Source organism: Symsagittifera roscoffensis, chromosome 1 (assembly GCF_963678635.1).
Source record: "Symsagittifera roscoffensis chromosome 1, txSymRosc1.1, whole genome shotgun sequence".
Classification (NCBI taxonomy): domain Eukaryota; kingdom Metazoa; phylum Xenacoelomorpha; order Acoela; family Convolutidae; genus Symsagittifera; species Symsagittifera roscoffensis.
The window spans coordinates 3,203,204-3,226,280 of NC_087062.1; the positions used below are offsets into that span (position 1 = coordinate 3,203,204).

The 23,077-nt window shown below is 34.0% G+C and overlaps 2 protein-coding genes across 8 annotated transcripts in view; both read right to left on the minus strand.

Moving 5' to 3' along the window:
- LOC134854239 (cilia- and flagella-associated protein HOATZ-like) overlaps positions 1-23,077 on the minus strand; it is a 269,680-nt gene that overhangs the window by 198,066 nt on the left and 48,537 nt on the right. The gene's annotated exons all lie outside the window — the stretch shown is intronic.
- Positions 8,769-21,642, minus strand: LOC134853634 (two pore potassium channel protein sup-9-like). Of its 7 annotated transcripts, none has more exons than XM_063869671.1 (3): positions 16,133-16,358; positions 9,942-10,431; positions 8,769-9,490 (listed from the first exon to the last, which is right to left on the minus strand). In XM_063869671.1, exons 2-3 carry the CDS (start codon positions 10,345-10,347, stop codon positions 8,880-8,882), a joined length of 1,017 nt encoding a protein of 338 aa, XP_063725741.1. In that variant the 5' UTR covers positions 10,348-10,431; positions 16,133-16,358; the 3' UTR covers positions 8,769-8,879. The 7 variants fall into 7 exon arrangements, with proteins under 7 accessions (XP_063725741.1, XP_063725722.1, XP_063725736.1 ...); XM_063869652.1 differs by having other exon boundaries at positions 16,129-16,358; XM_063869666.1 differs by lacking the exon at positions 16,133-16,358 and adding an exon at positions 11,817-12,039.

Genomic DNA, 23,077 nt, shown 5'->3' on the forward strand with positions numbered 1-23,077 from the left:
GGACGCTATTGTCAATCAAAAATTTTTTTCATATTAAATACCACTTAATTAGATTGAAACCTACATGGTGTCTTCTTTTGTATTCACCCAAATTTCTTAATTTTGCGTCTTTGTAATATTCAATGTAAAAATGTAGAACACAGAACTCTGATAGCAGTGATTGGGTTGCCTAATAAAAATGTGATCACTTTATTCTTCTACGGACTTCAAACAAGGCCGAAGTTTGTGAAAGTGGTAGTTTTTCCTGAAGTTTTTTTGAGTTTTTCCCTGGTCTGGGTTCTCAAACTGAGCTGTCTTTAGCCAAAAAACGATGAATAAAAAACTTGCTTAGATTTTCAGCACAATTATTATGGTGCATTTAAAAAAATTCGGACCAAACGTTTCACCCCAAAATTGATCATTTTTGACTTTTTGAGTTAATGAAAAACCACGCCAGAACTACCGGATCAATTGCTGCCAAAATTACATCAAAGTGATTTTCGTATTTAGTATAAGCGAATTAAATTTCGTTTGATAGCCAAAATGTTTTTTTTTCAATATAAAGTACCATTTTTTAAATTTGAAAATTACTTGTAAATTAGAGATTGTACCATAAATAAACTTTGTTGGGCTACATAAATAACTCATTGGCCGGCAGTTCTGACGTAGTTTTTCATCCAAACAAAAAAACAAAAAAGATCGATTTTGGGGTAAAAAATTAAGAACGAAGTTTGCAAAACAAATTGCACCATAATTAAAGGTCACAAAAAATATGATCGGCTGAAAGTCACCAAAAACAACGAAAGAGTAACCTTCCAGTTTCGAGCAATTTTTGCATCCAAATTTGAGATCTTAGGTCAGTTTTTTTAGGTCAGTTTTCTATAAAAGAAGAAAACTGACCTTGAGTCATAATTTTTGTTTGAAAAGCTAGTTTTTCTGAAATAAGTCATTCGTTCTTTCTAATTAAATCTGTATGTTCCAATTTTTTGCAACTCTCTATGACTACAGCAAAATAAAACGCAATCGATTGAAGACCACGAAAACTTGATCGAAAACCATGGTCACGAAAAATGTGATTGACAAAAAAAAACGTTTCTATAAGGGAGAGTAATTTTCAGAATTCACAGGAAAGAAAATTAATCCATTTTTCTCCAGATCTGGTAATTTTATCGCAAAACTTTTATTCATCAGAAGTGCTCACACAATTCAAAGAGTTTTAAGACCATCTATTTTTTTATTCAAAAATCGAAAACTAAGAATCTTCAGAATCTTCAAAATTTCAAATAGTATTTGAATCATTTTTTCGGCATAATTGTGTTCAAGGACTCTTTTTCAACTATCTGGTAAACAAGGTAAAAATCTTGACTATCAGATTACTTAAACGCGCAATTTGACAAATTTAGAAGAAAAGAAAAATGATTGAAAAAAATTCGCATGCTTTTTGAAGCTTAAAACTAGCCTATAAAACTAGAAAACTGTTTCGAATAATTAATCATTTTTAGGTAATTTTAAGCTGCTAAAGTATGCAACTTTGCTCGTTTAAGGGGAAAACTTATAAAATTTTGTCTGCCTCTTAAAGTACGCAAGTAGTGTTTGCTTTAAAAATATTCAGAATTTTCGAAAAAAATTCAAGTTTTTTTTTGAGATTTCTTTGAGAACGATCTAAGAATTCTGAACTGGTCTGGCAAGAAACTGGAGAAACTTTTATAAAAATTGTAAGGATTGAATAGAATTAAGACAAATTCCGACGCCAATAAATATAAAACAACTATCTATAAGATCAGAAAATTTTTTATATATTTTTTTATCAAACTCAATGAATCTTTTTTAGTGAATTTTAGGGCAACGACTTCAAAAACTTTAGAAAAACAAATTTTGAGGTCTCTATATAATAAATATAGAAAACTTTTGAAATTCTTTTTGTGAGTGGTTTTTTTTTCATTCTCTAAATGACTTAAATTTTCAAGTTTTTTGCTTCTATATCAAAACAAACAGATATCTTTGCTTTTTTATAACTTAGACGTTTTTTTCTATGATAACAAAACAATAACTTAAAGAGTGCAGCTTGCAAAGTTGATAATCTTCACTTCTGAGATGTCACTCGACTAGCTAAACGCCTAGAAGTTCACCGGAAATTACTTGCTTGCATATACAAACTAGTTTCTTTAATTTTTGAAAAAAAAATCAGCCACAGCTCTAAAAATCTGACACTCAGATTTTTGATGTTTTGTTTGAAAAAAATTTAGATTTCTTAAGCTTATGAAAAAGATGGCCATCAACCTCAATTTTTGATGAGAGAAAAGTAAGTGGAGTGTTCTCCGTAGCCTAAAACAAGCTAAAAAACTAAAATCATTAGCAAAGCTAAAAACAACGACTTTTGTAATCATCGTTCGTTCGGTCTTGGATATTTCATTCCGGCTAGTTTAACTCAGAAGACTAATTTTATAATCTGATTGAATAAAATTGATCTGATGAAGATTTGAGAATGATAACATTTTTTTAAACATTTTTTGTAGAACTCAAATTTGTAAACACACTCATGAAACCTCCAAGTTTGTGAAATTTTAAAAATTGTGACAAATAAACGCAGTTATAAAACTAAGAAAAATTTTTTTAATCGTTGATCAACATCAGCAGATGATCAAAATTGTTGTAATAATGGCTTGTTATTGGGCGCAGGCGCGGATCTAAGAATTTCCCGGATTTTTGAAACTTTGTCGACCTTTTTTTTCGACGAAATTGATTTTCTGAGCTCTTCCCAACTACTATAAAGACCCTAATATGACCAATTTCTCTGCGCCGTATTTGATTTTTGTATTCGTCCTTATGCAAGATGTTTTTGCTTGAACTACTGTATGATCATAACGTATGCATTCATTTTTAATTTATATACTGGATAGTTTTGCTTGGTTTATGACATAAATTTTCCAAATACAAATATTGCTGACATAATTTTTAGCACGTTTAAGATGATGTTCCGCTTGGTTTAATTCTATTAATAAAATGTACGTCCTTTATGAATTAAATCCTCAGATTTACTCATAGAGGAGTGCATTCCAAATAAGGCGAGTTGAACATTCCTGAAATTTAACTTAAAAATTCATTTATTTTACCTTAAACTTACCCAAATTTTATTCTATAAACTCAGTAATCAAACATATTTTTTTCGAAATCAACTTTCACAAAAAAGATCCTAATTTTCAGTTCAATTTCAAAATTTTTCAAGGAAAACTCAATCAATTCATGCGAAATTAATTTTGCGAAAATTAGAGTCAAGCTTTTATCACAATTTGAAAACCGCTTTCAGCTCCAAACAACCGCACCGCGACTTGCTTGCCAAAACAACATCACAAAAAATTGCATTAGTAAATAAATTTTTGTATTTCGTAGACCATAAACAAAAATTATGAAAACAAAAGACTTTTGATTCTGCAGTCAAATAATAAAAAACTGTAATTCAAGCTTCGGTTCAAAATTAGATCTTATCTTAAAAGTATGCTTGATGCCATAAAAAGAAAATCCCCTCAAATAAAACTTAAGTAATTTAAGAACTGAACCCTTCTTCTGACCGGACAACATAAAAAGAACTTGCTAAGACCATCAAAACACTTTAAAATTGAGTACACATTATGAGCTTTTTAGAAGTTCAGTTTTATTGATGTAGAAAATTTAGTCGGAGCCGCGCCATATTTACTTCCAAACACTTCGTATTTTGGTCGGAAAAATATTTTTTTTTTGCTGTGATAATTTGAATCCGAATTAAAAAAAAATACAATTTACCAAAAAAATGTTATTTGTTGCCGTATAGATGGATATATTCAAAATTACTTTGACTAACTCAGAAAAACTAACTGGAAAAGGGTCAAGTCTGAATTGTAATTTATACTAAAGACATTTTGAAATTAATTTGGTGTATCATCAAAAATTGAAAATGCTAGTGGCGAGAAAAACCGGCCTGAAATTTTCTATTTTTTGTTACGAATTCAACTTCTGAAAACCTTGATGAAAATTTGCATGCTAATTTATGCGACTGAATTTTTACACTATTGCAGCTGTTATTTTTTTTCATCTTCACAGCTTTTCAACCTAACTGACAAAAATAATGATCAATTTTTGATTCCGTAAAACATCAGGTCGACTTGTTATTGGATGTTTGAGAGTGCTGCCCATTTTGGAATCCTATTAGTCGCCATTGGATTACTTATGAACAAAGTTTGCTGAAATAAAAAAGGTTCATAACAATGTCATTTTTCTTCAACACTTGTTTGTGCTATCTTATTTTTTCTGACAAACAAAACACAAGGAAGCAAAGTTTTTTCTCGCATTTTCTGATGTGAGCAAAACAAAACACTTCCAGCTAACTGAATTTTTCTTTAAGCCACTTAAACTTGGCTAAAACCGAAACAAGAGATGTTTTTTGCTGATTTGCTTGAATGGGGATTGAAAGTTGAAAAAAAAAGAAAAAAAAGTTAGTCTTGTCATTAAAAAATATATAACAACCTAACAAAAACCAAATATAATTTTTTGTTTGTTTTTAAATTAGTTTGATTTTTTTGTTGTTTTTATTTTTCTACCACTCATATTCGGGTCCGGCAATTGTAGGGTAGATCACTTTTTGGTAGTTCAAGAAAAACGGGTTCCAAAACGTCGATTTACTGAGATTTTATCGTGAAAATAACAGCAAAACGAAAAGATAAAGCATGCAGAAAGTATTGAAAAGTTTCCGAACAGAATCAATCATTAACACAGCTCATAAATCTTAAAATGCACACTAAGTCATAATCGTATCAATTTTTTGCAGCAATAGTTGACAGCAAACACGAAATTTAGCTTTACACTACGAAAGTTTTTTTAGACAATTACTTAATTATTACGTAATTATTACATAACTAATACATAACTATTACGTATCAATTGTAATAACAAGGTAACTGAACCTTTTCCTTATCAATAACTAAATGGATATACGGCCTTGAAGGGGCTCGAACCTACGCCAGGTAGGGCTCGAACTAGATTTGGACTTCAGCTTAAGCCGGTCGGCCATGTGTTCTTATTTGGCTTTGGTTTTACTGCGTTTATGGTTTCAGTTTAGATTTGCTTTTCTTGTATAATTCTAGTTTTCATTTCAAGTGGGAACATCCTCGGGCACCAAAGGAGCGAGTACCAGATAGAGTTTTACAAGATGACGACTTAATTCCCCTGCAGCGGTTTTCAGTAATGCGGAGCAGGCGTTCGCATCTTTGCCAAAGTTCAGGCCGAAGATAGTGCTAAGAGGTAGTATCTCAGTCTAAACAAGAACTCCGGACTTGAGGTCATGTCTGTCGTGTATGTGTGCAACTTACTGAAGAAAAACTCACGGAATGCTGTCCCACGAAGAAGTGATTAAGCTTAAATGCCTCAAGTTCACTTGGATCACTGCTAACAGGTGTAAGGAGACGAGCATTTAAAGACAGTTAAATAAGGCACAAAATGTCTTAGGAACTTTTTCAGTCATTTTGCGAGGTGTGAGTATCGAGTAGAACACTTTCTTGAAACTACCTACAAGACGTTCCCACGAACCACCATGGTGTGGCGCTGATGGAGGGTTGTACTTCCATTGTATACCTTTATGTACAAGAAGGGCGGGTTCGAGGTCATTCCACGCTCGAGTGCACAAAAGAATCTCTTTCTCGGCGACGACAAAATCGTTCCATTGTCAGACCAGATAATTTATGGGGTTCCATGCCTAGCGATAAACTTTTCTCCTCCCATTTTACAAGAGCTAGCGTCCATTGACGGAACAACTTCTATGTGAATGGCTCTTGTGGTCAAACAAGTAACAAAAGTGCCCAACGTTTCTCGGAACTCCAGCGAACCGTTACATAGAAGCGTCCAAAGTAATCTATGCCGCAGTTTCTGAACGGCACCTGGCGGTATCGTAAAAGCTCGACTATCAGTTCAGACATTAACGGTGTGAAGGTTTTCACCTTCCGCTTACGACAGATTAATTTCAATGTTGCGAAGTAAAAAACTTAATTTTAAGCGTGCATAATCCAACTGGATGACGGAACGCAGGTAGTCTATAGATTGATAATCACTTTTTGCAGTGCAGATGATTTACAAATACTTTCACTATGGGGTGACGACCATCAAGTATGATGGGGTGTTTTGTTCAGTCTGAATTCGATTTCAGAAACATGGCTTATGTGGCCTGTGAACCAGAGAAGACCACCAGGACAGATAAAGAGAGAGTGCTGCAAAAGGACTTAAATTACATTTTTCTCAGATCTAAGTAATTAGGTTTCTGACGCGAATGCTTCCATTTGCGAGAGAAACAAGAGTTTCGTTTTTGCGTTTTCGAACTCAGAAGAATCAACATTTCTAAGTGTTGCTTCAAGGTAAGGGCGGAACTTAAGATTAAATCTGAGGATGAATGCTACGGAGCGTAACAGCTCAACAAAAGAGCTGTATTGAGACCAATAGATGACGGGTTTGATTGGTGCCGGGCTTGCAACCAAATTTGATGCAGAGTCAAAAACATCGTCAACAGCACCTTTTAGTGTCATTTTGATGACTACCTCAACATTCGGACAAAAGGCCACTCACGGGTTCTTAGGAATCTTGGACCTTGGGTCCAGCTTCTGTACTTTAAAGATTCGGCGGCAATACCTCGGGTACCCTTGTCTGCGAGATTGTTTCCGATGTCGACATGATACCACTCGTCTACGATGGTGACTCAAAGAGTTTTGCATACTCGGTTTGCGACAAAAATTGGTAGCTTCGATGACGAATGGAGCCACTGGAGCATGGTGCTGTTGTCTGTCTACATGAAGACATTGTTTATTGGGATGATAAGTGCTTTAAGAATATCCTCATTGAGGCGTGTGGCCAGTAAGGCAGCTTGCAATTTTAGTTTAGGGATAGACATAACCTTCATTGGCGCTACTCGCGCTTTAACCAGAATGAAGCAGAGTTTGATCTCTTGAGTTTTCAAAGTGCACGAGCGAAGAAGTCCATCTGCGCAAAAGGTCTCTTGCGAACTCTCGCCAAGCATATGTAATTCAATTTTACTATCTGCAAACGGAAAATAGCAGCGCGGAATTTTGGGTAGTTCAAGAAAAAGGGGTTCCAAAAGTGTTAATTAATTCAAATTTTATCGGGAAAATAACAGCAAATTAAATGGATAATGAATGCAGAGAATATTGGAAATTTTCGGAACAGAATCAGCCAGCAACACAGGCCATAGATTTTAAACCGCACATGAAACCATTATCGTATCAAGTTTTTGCAGCAGTTGTTGAAAGCAAATACCAAAGTTAGTTTTACACAACGTAAGTTTATTGGACAATTACGTAATTTTTAGATAATTATTGCATAACTAATACATAACTATTACGTATTAGTTACCGTAAAGTAACCGAACCTTTTCCCTATTAGCAACCAAATGATCCTACGCCAGGGTGGGGCTCGAACTAGATTTTGATTTTAGCTTAGACCATGAGATCTTATTTGGCTTTGGTTTTACTACATTTATAGTTCCAGTTTACAATTGTTTTTCATGTATAGTTCTAGTTTACAATTCAAGTGGAAACATGTTAAAGTAAGTTTTAACCATTTTCTGAAAATTAAAACAGTCATCATTGAAAAACCAAATAAGTTTTTGTCTGGTTAGGTTTCTGGCTAGGTTCGAACGCGGTGTAACTGTTTGTAAAGTTCGCCTCAGCCGCTTGTCTCTCGTATTTCGTATTCATTGGCAAATACTTCCATTTATATGTGCAACACTCCGCGAGCGGAAATTGGTCGGTTCCTGGCTAGGTTCGAACGCGGTGTAACTGTTTGTAAAGTTCGCCTCAGCCGCTTGTCGCTCGTATTTCGTATTCATCGTCAAATACTTCAACACGAGAAGATTAAGAGCGGAGGCGACTACACAAAGTGCCACCATAATGTACATAATACATAACATGATATAAAAAGGGTCTTGTTCGATGGCTCTTCCTTTTTGTAGAACGACAAAGTCGCCGAATCCTATTGTAGATAAAGTTACGAAGCAATAGTAAAAGGAGTCGAAATAACTCCAACCTTCGTAGTACTTGAAGATGCCCGCGCCGCCGAACATGACTAATCCTACCAGTCCCCAGTTGCAAGCAGTCACTATATGCAATTCGGCTTCGTGCTCTTTGTCTCCTTTTAGGCAGTGTGAACCGAAGAGTGTGAACCGAAAAGTTGCGCTGAATTATATTGGTCACGTTACGTCACAACGGATCCCCACCCCTGTAAAAAACTAACTCAACAGCTAAGCATATACGAATTTTGTACCTAGTTACTAATAAAGCAACATTTCTATTTAAGACAGGGAGCCCTTCAGTTTTGACTGCCAAGTTTCTGAAATTTTCTCTCTGATTGTATCATGCTGCACATTTATTTTTAGTATACTAGACTCCTTTTTTTCTGAAAAAATGCCGCCAATTGCTACTTGAAAAAACAATTTTGAGGACGACACCGTGCTATAAAAAAGTTTTTTTTAAATTGTTTTTTCAAGAATAACCACTGCGACAGAAAGTTTTGCTAATTAAATTCCTCGTTCTAGGGGTTTGCCGTTTCTCAAAATTATTGATCGGTTTCGCTGGTCTGAAAAAAAACGTCTATAATGTTGTATGGTAACAAAAATTTTTGCTTCAAAAACTAAATTGTCAATGTGGAATAATATACGGAGTACTGGTTTCAATAAGCCAAAATAAACATTTCACGTCTTGAAACTAAAGATACATCTAAACTTTAACTATTTTTTCATAATTAATTTGCATAAGTTTAAGGCAAACACAAAAAAAACTAAATTTTTTTTTACAAATAATTAAGTATATTTTAAAATTAAGCGATTTTTGTCAGAATTACATTTTGAAATAAACGTGAAGGTCACGTGATTAGACCAATCCATTTATATGTGCAACACTCCGCGAGCGGAAATTGGTCGGTTCCTGGCTAGGTTCGAACGCGGTGTAACTGTTTGTAAAGTTCGCCTCAGCCGCTTGTCGCTCGTATTTCGTATTCATCGTCAAATACTTCAACACGAGAAGATTAAGAGCGGAGGCGACTACACAAAGTGCCACCATAATGTACATAATACATAACATGATATAAAAAGGGTCTTGTTCGATGGCTCTTCCTTTTTGTAGAACGACAAAGTCGCCGAATCCTATTGTAGATAAAGTTACGAAGCAATAGTAAAAGGAGTCGAAATAACTCCAACCTTCGTAGTACTTGAAGATGCCCGCGCCGCCGAACATGACTAATCCTACCAGTCCCCAGTTGCAAGCAGTCACTATATGCAATTCGGCTTCGTGCTCTTTGTCTCCTTTTAGGCAGTGTGAACCGAATAGTTTTCGCCGAATGTGATTGGTGGATATTTTGATGATGTAGTTGAGTCTGTCGCCGACTGCTTGGTACACTATTAGAGATAGGGGGATGCCGACAAAAGCGTAGGCCATACAGAACAGTTTTCCAGGAATGGTCCATGGAGTCGAGTGGCCATAACCTGGAAACAGTGACCATTATGGAAATTGTACCACCAGAATTTTCACAAAGGAAGTAACTTATTATTTGGTTCAGGGAACTTAGTTTGAAATTTTGTTTTTTGTTCCGACTTTCGAAAAAAGTGACGAAAAATTTATGCTCGGGGTGGTTTTTTCTACTTTACAACTAGCCATCTTTGTTGACATTTTTTGAGTTTTTTGATGACATTTCTAGTCAATCAAATTGATTTTCTGAGCTCTCCCAAACTACCATAAAGAGCTTATTTTGAGAAAATTTTCCGTGCCACGGGCTAATTAAAAAATCGCACCAAAAACCACGTTTGTAAGCTTTTTTGAAAGTTTTTGGCAAAAAAATTGCATCCCATATTGGATTTAGAAAACATAAATGCAAAAAGTTGTATTTGAAAAAGTTTTTGAACTAAGATTTTTTTTATTTAAGAGTTTTTGACTTACCAATAGTGGTGATGACGGTTATGGCGAAGAAAAGAGAGCCCGCAAACCTCCATTGATAGCCCGCTCTATGGGGGATCAATTTGACGTAGATATCTTCCAACTCCTTGAAATCATGAGGCGTCATTTCAGGGTGTTTTTCCTTCACTCTCGCTTCCAGAAGTTTCCTCTGATTAAAAATAACTTCTCTGTCTTGCTCTTCTTGATTGGATTCGAGGAAATCAAAAACGGCCGCGCCCGCGAATAGGTAAAATACAGTGCATATGATGAGAACAACAGTTCGTAAATTTGTAGGCGGGTGAACTGTTTGCGCAGCGCTGTTGTCTGAAATCTTAATCGGAGATCCATACTGTTTTATTGTATGGCCCACAATTCCATAATTATTAGAGTTTTTTCGCACCTTTGGCATGTTGTGATTTTCAGTGACTTCGCTTCCGATTTTTTTTACTTCCTTCTTTGAGTAGGAGAGTGGTGAGAACAAACGTCAAGGCTGCTGAAAACAAGAAAGAATTTTTTGTGGCGTCATTAAAGTTAGTAACGGATTAAAAAGAAACCGTATTTGGAATAAAGAATTAAAAAAGAAACCGTATTTGGTGTAGGAAAAAGGACGAATTGCGTAGGCGACTTCAAAAAAACCGTTAGAAGGCAATTAAAATTTATGAAAAAAAAAAACGGGAGAAGAATTGATTTTTGTTGCTGAAAGCGAATAAATTTGCCCTTTTGGGCAAAATGAAATGAAACTGAGCTGAAAAATTAAAAAGTATCAGTTTTTAAACGCACAATTTCGCGCTTTCTTAATAAACATGATAAATTTGAAAAATAATAGTGGACAATTAAAAACTATTCAGATGCCATGCATGACGCACAGAATGTTCCTTGTAACAAAAATACTAATAAACAGAAAAAAGTGTCAAGTGTTTTTGACTATTGATTTTTTTGAGGGAGGAAGATATTATTTGCAAAACTAAATGACGTCCAGAGTATCTTGATTTAAATTAATTGATTTAAATCATCGATTTAAGTCCAATTTTAATCTTGATTTTAATCAGAGGTGTTGTTCGATTCAAATCAAATGTAGGAAAATACTGACCTGGTCTTTTGTATGAAAGTTTTAAGGCAAAACTGAAAAATGATCAACTGTTTCCATAATAACCTTCATTTCAATAAATTTTCCAACACTTCTTTTGGTTTTTCTAAGATACTTGGCAGTTTTTAAAAAAATCGGGAATCAAATAAGCATCCCCCATACCCCCCCCCCCCCCCCCCCCCCTCTATAGATCAAGTTAAGATACCCACCCCAGCGTTCATTTTAATTTAATCTACTTAGCGCTGCATGTAAAATGCTCTATTCTGATTGGCTGAAAATTCGAGCTCAGAAAAAAGTTGTCACCCTCCCCCTAAACAGATTCGGGGGAGGGGGGAGGATGTTAACATGTTAACTTGGTCCAAAATCGGATATAAAAAAAGTCGATTTAAAGCAAAAAAAATCCGATTCATTCAATTTTCTAAATTTAAATCGGATTTTTATGCAACCCCGAGGACGTCGGAACTTTCTGCACTACTTGCACGGACACCAACTATTCTTGTTTCTTTTTGTCCAAACTAAGTTTGAAGCTTAGCATGTTTGGAAAGAAAACCAGTTGTACATTCAAAATCAGTTTATAAGAGCTACTGTTCCAGGTAGTCAAAATTGGCTGGAAAAAGCAGTCAGCGGCCATTGAGTCACTTTTAGAGCGTGATTGGAACAATAAATTCAAATAAGAAAGGAAAAATACGCACTCTTAGCTACTCAAAGTTGAAATGAATAGTTCAGACCAAAAAAAAAACTGCTGGGACAAACTTTCCCATGATAACAAAAAAATTTAATTTCCAGTCTACCTGTTTTTACGACAACTGACATAAAAAATAGATCAATTTAGAACGAGTCTGTCACATATAAATTTATAAACGCAACAAAAAAAGTTATTAGCAAGGGAAAAGCTAATAAACTCGGGAGAGAAAAATGGGTTGGAAAAGAGCCAAATGTTGAAAGTATTTTCCATTTTTGTAAGCATATGTCCCAGAATTGATCAGCCAACAATTATATCACAAGAAATAAAAATGTCAGTTATCTATATTGTGATATTTGTTCTTACTCTAACACGTCACGTGTTTTCATGTGTTTGAAATAAAGATAAAAAAATTCAGTTCACCAAATAAACTTATCTTTTTTCTTGATGTAACAAAAAGTGATAAAATGTTATTTGTTCACAAAATATTTTTATTACTGAAAACAGAACAAGACTGATTGCGTCAGGGCGAAATGCTGAAAATTCTCACTGCCTTTATCGTCGTTCGAAAAAAAAATTGGCTGAGAAAATTCAAATAAAATGAGAGAAAAAATGGTGAAATGAGAAAATGGTGAAATGAGAAAAAGGGCGTGAGCTTCCAGAGTCGATCCCTATTCCCTACCAGACAAGGCCAGATGGGTGGGGGTTAAAACGATGCCGCACTGGGGCGTGGTGTTCCTTGTTTTCTTTAGTAGGTGGGGGTGGGGTTACTTCTGTACCTCAATTTGGGGAGTGGGGTGGCGCAATCTTTAATTCAAGTCAACATGTGTTCAAACTCTTGTTAAGTCTACGATTTACAAATTGTTACTATCAAATGCGGGAATAATCATGATAACGAGGTTTACACAAAAGGCTGGTGGATTTTTAATCAGATTGTGCAATCACGAACAAACTTCTAAAGTTTTTTTTTCAAAAATTTGTCTCAAAAAACAAACCAAGCTTATATTTCCCACTTTCTCCGATAGTTTAAACAATTAAACAATGACACCACTTGAAAAATGGTCATAGCTTCAACTAAAAACACAGTTGTTCAAAACATTGACAGTTGAACCGAATTGAAAAAAAAAACAGATAGATTGTATACTTTCTGCGATTGTTGATTAATTTGAAAAACAATGAAGAAAATCCTGTTTATTCTTGACTACTAGTTTTAAGGAAAAAACACAAGACTGCTTGTATCAAAAAGTGGAAGATTTTGATTGACTTTTAAATTAACTGCATTATTTTTTAAATCCATCAGATAAAAAAACTTGAAAGTGAACTTGATTTCATGTCTTGTTTTAATTAACCGTTCCACTGCACAAAATTTCAATTACAAAGTGATATATGTGTTTCTTGTAACAAGTAATTTCAAAACAATTAGCTTGCCTCATGTCAATTTGGAATGGTTTAAATTCCCTCACATACTCAAATTGAAAGAAAAATGGTAAAAAGCGCTCAACATTTATATGATTATAGTGATTAAAATGTCAGTTTTCTTGGTTATGATATTTGGGGGCGTTCAACAGTGCCGAGAAAGGCGGAAAAATTTCAAAATAATTTAAACACATTTTCTAAAGAGCGGGAAATTACTGACACTTATTTTCAAAGAAAATCACTCCAATTTTGGCGCCAAAATGTCTGCAACTGCAAATTTAACGGATCATTTGAGCAATCTCTCCCCCCTCCCATTCTCGCGTGGGAGGGGGGAGGGGGGAGGGGGGATAGGTCAAAAGGTACTTCAGACATGTTTATAACCACTTGAAAATAGTTTCAATGATATGAAATCTCCAACGAGTGTGGGACGCAAAATTACATATCGAAGCTCAAAAATTACAAGAGAGTGTAAAAAGAATCAATAAAACTGTAAACTGAGGAATATAAAGCTACCTGGTTCTGTCCTGAAAGAAAAAAAAAGCTTTTGCGTACAATATTAAGGTGCTGCGGAGAACAGTTTTTGCAGTAGCGCAATCGGTCATTACCGGGGGGAGATTGCTCAATTGATCCAATTTAACAATTGTTTTGGCGCCAAAGCGTCTAAATTGCAAATTTTTTCAATCAAAAATTTTAAGTGTCACTTATGATTATAAACGTTTACCGTTTAATTTTTGATTGCCGCATTTAATATGTTGAAATTTGTTCATATTTTCGGCAATGTTGAACAAAGTTTTCATTTTCGGCACTGTTGAACTAATTTTCTTTCGGCACTGTTGTAATTCGGCACTGTTGTAATGCCCCGATATTTTAAACGTTTTTTTTCTGTGTGTTTTCAGCGTTTGAAATGAAGATAAGTTTTTTTGTGTTCGCCAAATGAAACTTATCGGTTTTCATAAATTCGCAAGTGATGAAAAATTATTTATTCGCTAAAACTTGATTTGAGCAAATTTTCAGAATTATCCTAAATTCTGAAAACAGAACAAGACTGCTTGCCAAACCTAAGGATTTTAATTGCCTTCTAGTAGCGTCGATCGAAAAAAAAATCGGTTCAGAAAGTTTTGATAAAAAATCTTTAAAAAAGTTTTTTTATTGAAAATTTTCTTCAATTTTCTATTTTGTTTAACCCACACGAAATCTTTTGTACAATGTCATCTTTTTTTTGTAACGCGTTAAATTAAAATTTGTATATAAAGTGCTTTAAAAACAAAAACAAACTAGACAAAATAGTCCCAGATTGCAACCCCCATAATCTTTGGGAGAAAAAAAGCACCCGAGCCCAAACATTCCATCACTTTATATATATAAAAAAAAAACGGAATAGCAATAAATTGGTCATTTATTACTGCAGCAAATGGAAAAGCACAAAACACCAATAATTTGCCAAGGCGATGTTTTTTCAGGGCCAAAATATCATTTCACGATTATAGATACAACTCAACCTGAAGCTCAAATTTTTTCTGAATAATAATAAATCAACTTTGTGTGCTAATAGTTCCGTTGATAAAATACTAGTTGTGCAGTTTTGTGATGCGAATATTATGCTTAATCAGTCATTATATTTATCATTCAAGCCTGCGGAGAATGAAAGACTTAATCAAGGATAAATTTTATTAAAAGCAAAGCTATAAATGTTGTTTTTTTGTTTTTGTGCATTATAACCCGCTAAATTTCTACTGGTTTGTGCTACCTTCTATCAGGGGCGGATTTAGGGGGGGGGGGGGGGGGGGCGGACGCCCCCCTCCTCAGGGATTCGACCCCCTGCCGACCCAAAGGGTCCCCCTTTGATACTTTTTCAGAAATCCATTTTTGGCCGAGGGACCCTAAAATTTTTTAAAGGCGCCTATGGCGCCAATAAACACTAATTTGAGGGGGAGCGCGCGCCAAAAAAAACGCGATTTTTTTGTCAAAATTTTTCAAAAAGTGCCCAAAAACGGCTTTTTTGACTGTTTTTTCAAAAATTTGCCTCCGGCGCAAAAAAAAATTGCTAAAATAGGGGCAAAACAGTGCTTTGGGAGAGCTCGAAAAACCAATTTGGTCGACCTAAAAAAAAAAAAGGTCGTCAAAATTTTGGAAAATTTTTTGAAATTCCGCCCCCCCTCGAGAAAACCCTAGATCCGCCCCTGCCTTCTATAGTACTGCGGTTTTTGTGTCTGATATAGAGTTGCTGAACGTAGTTCAGACTCATGTATAGGTTGCGATTGTTTTTTTTGTAATTTTTTCATAAAATGTTTTAACATATGGGACAATAGGGTAAAGTCGGATCTTTTGTTAACTATTTCCCCCCCCCCCCCCTTATTGTACCTTGTAACGAATTTCCCCCGCCCCCCTGTATAGAGAGAATTGATCAGTTAAGCATATACGAATTTGGTACCTTGTTACGAATATCTCTCCCCCTATTGCAATACGAAAGTCTTCAGGCAAAAATTTAATTTTCAGCGGGTTTGACTTTTGATTTTTTTTTGAAGTTCACTCCTTCGTTTCCTTTTTTAAAAGGAAGGCAAACTCCACTATTGAGCAGCGAAAGTGTAAAGATTGCCTATGACCTCCTCCAAGTTAAAAGCGTTCACTTAAAAACTCAAGAGCCATCGTTTATTTTTCTGCGCAAAAAATGAATATCAACTATTATAGTCGAAAGCGTCATATCCAAACTCAAACTTTGTCAATTGTTCATTACTAAAAAAAACATGAGTTCGAGTTTTTTTTGAGGGGGGGGGGGACAGATGGCGGAAACTGCTGTCTTCTCCCTTCTTAGACTCCTTGAACCCACCCTGGCTTTTTTATATTAAGTTTGATTCCATTATCAGAGGCGCCTGAAAACGGGTTGCATAGTTCCACGGCGCTCTCGCAATGAGATTTCGTTTGGTTGTAAATGTAGTAACTTTTACAACGAATGGAATCTAATTTGCAAACAACTTATTATTATAATATATTATTATGAGACTTACCAACTTGGTATTGGCAAAAACCTGCCGATTCAATTTCAACGCGATTGAATAAGTAATGGCCAAAACAAGAATATGCTCTATTGTTATTCAAAATGTATCAAATACGCTACGGCAAATAAAAAATTGGGGAAATTAAGCTTAACTTATACAAGGGGTTGGGTTCGATTTGATCAACACGGTCTTTATACAAAAATTTTTTCACAAGAATTGATTTGAAAACAAAATGTTTAAGCGACCATAGAGATAGTGAAATTGTAATGAAAGGAAACAAGACAAAATTTAGCAAATTAATTGACCTTCAATGGAGTAAATCAAGTGAAAAAAAGCCCCCGTAGGTGTTATCCGGACCCGTGATGATTTGAAAGATTAATTTCCGATCCACATGATATGTGTTGAAAAGAAAAAATTTCAGCTCGCCCTCAAAAACTTCCGTTGCTTGAACTCAATTAAACCGGAAAAAGCTTGAAGTATATTTCCAAAGGAGCATTAATTATGCTATTGAATTAAAAGCAACTATCTCAAGTAAAACGTGAACTCAACAGAAAACATGGAAAAATTGAGCGAGACAATGAAATTGCTTGAAAATATAAGTGTTTTTCATGAAACAAACATTCAAGTTCGTAATTCTGAAGATTAAACAAAATCAATCTTATTCTTATTGTTGGCCTCATTTTGATAAAGTATGAAATAATTCATTTTTATGATAATTTTTTCACGACCAGCTGCATCGATTTGTCATGAAAATCAATCGATTTCTTAAAGATAAAAGAGCAACTAAGTGCATCTTCTCAAAAAGGGTGATGAAGAGAAAAAAAATTTGATAAAAAAGCTTACATTGTTGGGCTTCAATATCTCTTTTTTCTTACAAGAACCAAAAACTTTTTCTGAACCAAAAACGTTAAAAAATCAAAAACAACGGTACATTACAACAGTGCCGAAAATAAAAAGTAGTTCAACAGCGACAAAAATTGATGATTTTCGGCACGGTTGAACAATAAATTTATTTTCGGCTCTGCTGTACTTCGGCACTGTTGCAATATCCTTAGAGGAGGGTTTAACAGTTCCGAAGCACAAGAGTGCTGAAATTAAGTTTATTGTTCAGCAGTGCCGAAAATCATCAATTAATTAACCTTTATCTTTTTATACGTTCCTCCCGAAATGCTAATTCAAGTACAAATCAATAAGATTGCCTCATTCGGTTAAAAACCGGATTTTATAATGCTACGGCTTTCTGCATAGAAGAAAAACGTAAATGTAAAATTATGACTCTGATTTTTGAAGAAAAACCAAGTAGCTATGCTCCGGATGGTTTCTTCTCAAGGCAAACAACAATTTTTCTGTAAGATTTTTTATGACAAAAAGTTTTTGACTAGATTGAATATCCTGAATTACATGGATATTTGGAGCTTTAAAAGTAAAAAAAATCTTTATAAATTTTGTGCGAAAGACTTTCCTAAATTTGTGTGGGTCTGTCTAGAAATCGCGAAAATGTAATTTCGTTAATTTGGAATAACTAACGCACGACAGGCTTTAAATGAAAGTTTGCTGCTTTTGATCTGTTAAAGCGTAAGAAATGACTTGAATTGTTCCAAATTAAATTCATGCAATTGAAAATCATTTTTTTCGAACTTTTTTTATCAACAATTTTTTTCATCGAGACGTTTTAGTGCAGTAGGAATTTTCCGAGCCTTGTACTGACACGATGAGTCGTCTTTAAAAACTAGATTAAAATCAATTTGTTGAGTCTATGTCAATAAAAGTTTTCGCTGGTACACTTATTGCTTACTTAAATAAAAAATCTGAACATAAGGAACTACACTTGATCAATAGCGCTCATGCTTTAAATTACAGGCCAGGCAGCTTGTTTTCAACGAATTACGCATTGATAAAAATTTGTCGAAAACATTTTCAAGCTAGTTGCAGCTGTATTAAGACACATACATTTTTTTGACGTTCATAATTGTTGTATACTTCAAATGAATTGCAATTATTTACGCTCAGGTAGAAAATTGTAGTCACTCACGTTTTAGCAGGAAAAAAAATTCAAAAAATAGCATAGAAAATCAGAAAACATTTTAGCAGAGTGTTTTGCTTTTCATTTGCTTTACAACTTTCTAAAATTGCAGCAATTTTTGGTACTTCTGGTAATCTTTTTTTCACAACAAAAAATTGATATAATTTGCGTATACAACAGCTCCCGTGCTTCACACATATTAGCATATCTGAAAATGGCTCATATAAAAAATATAACAGAAAACTAAAGAAATGCAACCGTGACAACAGACGGGGAATTGAACAACGTTTTTGATTCCAAAAATCCCTAGATAAAAAATACCCACCTAATTTTTCTTTAATTACTAAAATGGTCGAATCTCCAAAACTAGTGGCTTTCAGATCTTCGTGTTTGGAACTCAGAAACAAAACCCTAAAATGGCCAGCAGCATATAACTGCACTCTATATTTAAAATTTTGGTTGGCGTAATCACTGAATTTATGAATGAGAATCTTGTTTAATTATATTCTTTTTTAGCCCGTGCGTAAATCATTTGCGGCCATCAAAAAAAAACCCAACGCAACTATTTTCTTTCTTAGATTAATGAAAATTAGATTTTTTCTAAGATTAATGAAAATTGTGGTTGTAAAGAAAATGTAAACAATGAAAAGAAAAACTTCAGCATTAACATTAGGATGGCCGCCACTTTTGTAACTGCTGGTAGTACACTGATATCACCCCTCCGAATTCATTTTTCGAAAAATTTGATACTTTTGAAAAATCAAAAAAAGATGTCCGAAAAAGACAAAAAGTGAAGTGATGAAAACATAAAGTTATTACACCTTTCATTGTTATTACACCTTTTATCTGACAAAAGTCGTTTACAATTGAATTCCTAAAAATCGATTCCTACTTCTTAAAAAAAATTTTTGTGTTTTTATAATCGGCCAGTTTTTCACTTCGATTTACAGCGTGATGTTGAAAGCGCATCAATCAAATTTTTGAATTACGGAATAACCATTTGATAATCGGTTTTCAAAGTTTGGTCATTCTTGATGGTTTTTCTGGTGAATAAAAGCAGATTATTTTCTAACTGACCTGAGATTAGGAAACAAAGGTATTTTCTGGACAAGATTACCAAAGAAACTTTGTACTCAAAATCATTCAAATAAAATCGTTCTTATCGCCGGAAAAACGTGGCGTTCTATGTTCCAAATTTCTATAAAATAAACGATGAACAAAAATCTTTTTAGTTAAACTAGTTGCCAGAATTGCAATCAATTTAGCTTCATAAGATTTTTTTGCAAAGTTTTTTTTAAATTTTCGATTCCTTTTTACCTCGAGGTACAAGTAGCTGAAATGTTTATGTTGCCTTTTCATTAATTTTCCAGTATAATTTTGATGTTTTTTTTTCTCGTGATTTCACAACTCGCGTACTAAAAAGATTTAAGGAGAGACAAAATTAGAGCTATTGTCTTCAAGGTGCAAAAAAAATCAAAAAAAATTCTAGTTATGACAATTTTCATCATTAAAAGAGTCTTTTATTGTCACTTTTGACGCAAAAATTCGAAGAAAATTTGATGAAAAATTTGTCCTGCCAATTTGTTTTATTTTTATCAAGCTGAAAACAATGACCATGAATAATTAAACCTCATTCACGTGAGAGGTAATTTTTCCTCCGATTTGCAATTACTCAAGTAGACAAATATGAATGCTAATTTAAGTCTATACGTCTAAAATACTTGACTTTTAAAACCATTTGGGACAACTTTTTAATGATTTTTCAATTAAGTTTTCACACTGACCGTGAAAATATGATATCAGCTGCTCTCTATGAAAGTATCACTACTTAGTTTAAGCATTTTCCAATTTTTTCGAGACTGAAAATGCTCGTTTTCAACATCCAGTAGATTTTCTATCAGATTGAACTCTTTCTCAATTCGAATAAGGGGGAAAATTAACCATTCGATAAAAAAACAGTTTACAAAAAAACTGAACTGTTCAGTGTTATAACTTTTTTAAGCTCGACTGTGACCCAGAATATCAGTCTATTGGAAAAACGAACTACAGATGATGAAAACTGGCTTTTTCAGACTTGGTAAAATAAAGACATACCTTGTACAGAAACACAATTACACGAATCAGTACCAATTTATAGATCACTCGGTGGATTCAGAAGTTACTTCTCTTAATAGTTTTTTTCTTAGTAAGCTAATTAATAAATATTAAAATAATTGGTGCCTTGTGCAGTTTAATTTTTAACTTTGATTGTTTGTAAAAGTAATCATTCCTAGAAGACATGTTTTATTAGACAAAAGGTTATATGAAATTAACATGTTCTGCAGGAAAAAAAAGTGCTCGAAACGAAGTATTGATACATTAACAGGGGGTAACTAAGATCATTTCCTCACGGTCGATACAAAAGTTTAAAGAAAATATTGTATCAAAGAGTTCTTGAAATTAGACTTTTAGAATTTAAAAACCTACGTTTGCGTAAATTTTGTCCACTACTATGGAAACGTTCTAAAATTTTTCAAACTTTTACGCCATTGTTAAGGTGTTCTACGTTTTTTTTTTAAATAGGTAGAAAACTTACCGATTTTGTACTTGGCGCGTGGCTTTAAGCTTCCATTGGACCGCTAAATCATAATGCCTTTTTTGCGGGGGTGTATTTATTTATGTTGACGTGGGCTAAATAAACTGCGGCCGACTTCAAAGAAAGACTAACAGTTAGGTGTGACGCAAAATGGGATATAGAACTGCCTACTACATGGTGTTTATTACAGTATAGCTGAACACACCTGAATGAAATAAGAAATGGTCCAAAAGCGGCATGAATTTAATTTAGGAGTAGTGAAAAATCTCACCAGCTGAATCGAAATGTCCCACGATGATTTTTATTAGGCGAAGTGTCCGATTTCTGGGCGCAGCTAATTATATTAACAAGTAAACCGAAAAATCAAAGTAAATCCTAAATAGCAGAATGTAATAAATAATGACAGGAACTCCCAATTTGTTGGCAGAAAGCTGTTTTTTGTTTTTGCAAGATTTTCCCGAGGAAACAATTATTGCAAAATGGTAATTATCAAATGAATGAGAAAAACGTCGAAAACAAAATTTATAGTCGTAAATTTGATAAGTATTTAGAAGATACGGTTGATTTGAGCTGATTTATGATATTTTCAGTAGTTTTAGATGTGACACTAATTATGGTGTAATCAGAATTACAAAGTTAGATTAGAATTTGACTCCTTTCGAAAGGGAAAACTGGGAAAACTCCTGCAAGCAATTATTCAAATGCAGTTTAGATTCAATCACTTAATCATGCGACCTTGCGACGTCAAAAACAGCCCGAAGATGAAATAAAAAGAGTTTTACGAAGAAATTATTTACCCGAAGGTGTGTTGTCAAAATAAACTCGGGGAAAAGTATTTGCCACACAATTACTCGGGAAGCAGTAAGTTGCCAGAATACCTACATTAAAGTCTGTCCAGGCAACTGGGAAGACAAGGAACTTTGTTGCCAGTCAACTTACCGGCGGTCCAAATAAACAAGAACACCTCCGCTTTTTGATTGGACAACCAAATTGTAGCCTAGAGTTACTTTATTTGCGAATGTGATTTAATGCAATGCTCATTAAACCATAAAATGCAATTTAAATTGTTTAAAATGTTAACATGATTGTATATTTCGGGCTATTCAATCAGAATATTGAAATATTGCCGTTATTGTTTATAAAACTCCGAAAAAAAAACTAAATTAAGTAAATGATCGCTTCAAGATATCAAAACCCAGAAATTTTCAAAAACAAACAACAATGCATATCAAACCAACCAAAAGTTATTTTATACATTTAATAATGGAAATTTTACCAGGAATATAAAGCATTCAAATTGGCAGAATAATCTTCAAGGTCACATTAGCGCGGCTGTATAAACATGAAACAGGTTTTTATAGGGGAAGTAAAATCAAAGGGCATTAAAGTTGAAAAGATTTCAGGCGAAATTTATTCTTTCATCTGAAGTAATCCTTCAACTTCAGCCCAGACTGTGAAGTTCAAAATCAACTGTGAAATTCAAAATCAACTGTGAAATTCAAATTAGCGAATTAGCGTATCTGATTTCTAATTTGACGGTAAAATACGTTCGTTGAAATAAGATGCAAGCCCTGGTCTGAAATAAGAAACTTTGAACCAGAAATATTTGATGATTTATTACACAATTAAAAATGAAATTAGCCCGTTTTTGTGCTAGAAGCATCGAAAGTTCCGACCACATTCATATAAAAACCCCAGAAAAAAATCATTTTAACAGCTTTCGACAAAAGTTTTTCCACTTATTCCGCCCAAAATTGTAATTCTTAAAACATGAAAACAGAAAACGAAATGCTCAAATCTGATTGGTTGAAAAAAAATACGAATGTGGCGCCTCAAAATAGAGCAACTGGTCTCACTTACTTTCAAATAGATATTGGAAAAGGATGCGATGTTGAATTTTTTGGGCGGAATATGTGAAAAGACCCAAATTGACTACACAAAAATGATCTAAAAAAACAGAAAATTTCTAATTTTTGCAAATATCTGGAATTTTGAATATTTTCTGGCAAGGAAGCGCAAAATGAAGCTTAGAAATTGTTTTCCTTGGGTAATTATTTCACGGTTTAAATAACCGATTTTCAACAAACAAGCCATTGTTTATTTAAAATAACGATTTTCAACAAGGCGCTACTCCCTGCTTTACTCGCTCAAACCTAGACAGAAAATCAAAAACGTCAGACGGTTTTTCTCAATACTGAGATTTTTGGTTAGTTTTTCAGTTGTAGATAAACCCCGAAGACGAAGCTACTTTTTTCATTGGTCGGAACAAAACGAGAGTTTTCTTTAAAACCAACAAAGAAAAAAAATTAACTAAAATTGGTGGTTGTTCGGCAAATAGCACATTTTTTCTAAAACCTTTT

Coding starts and splice junctions, on each gene's coding strand:
- LOC134853634 (XM_063869671.1), bottom strand. CDS start 10,347: ATGCCAAAGGTGCGAAAAAACTCTAATAATTATGGAATTGTGGGCCAT. Junction 9,491..9,941: donor AACCGTCATCACCACTATTG/GTAAGTCAAAAA, acceptor CACTGTTTCCAG/GTTATGGCCACTCGACTCCA.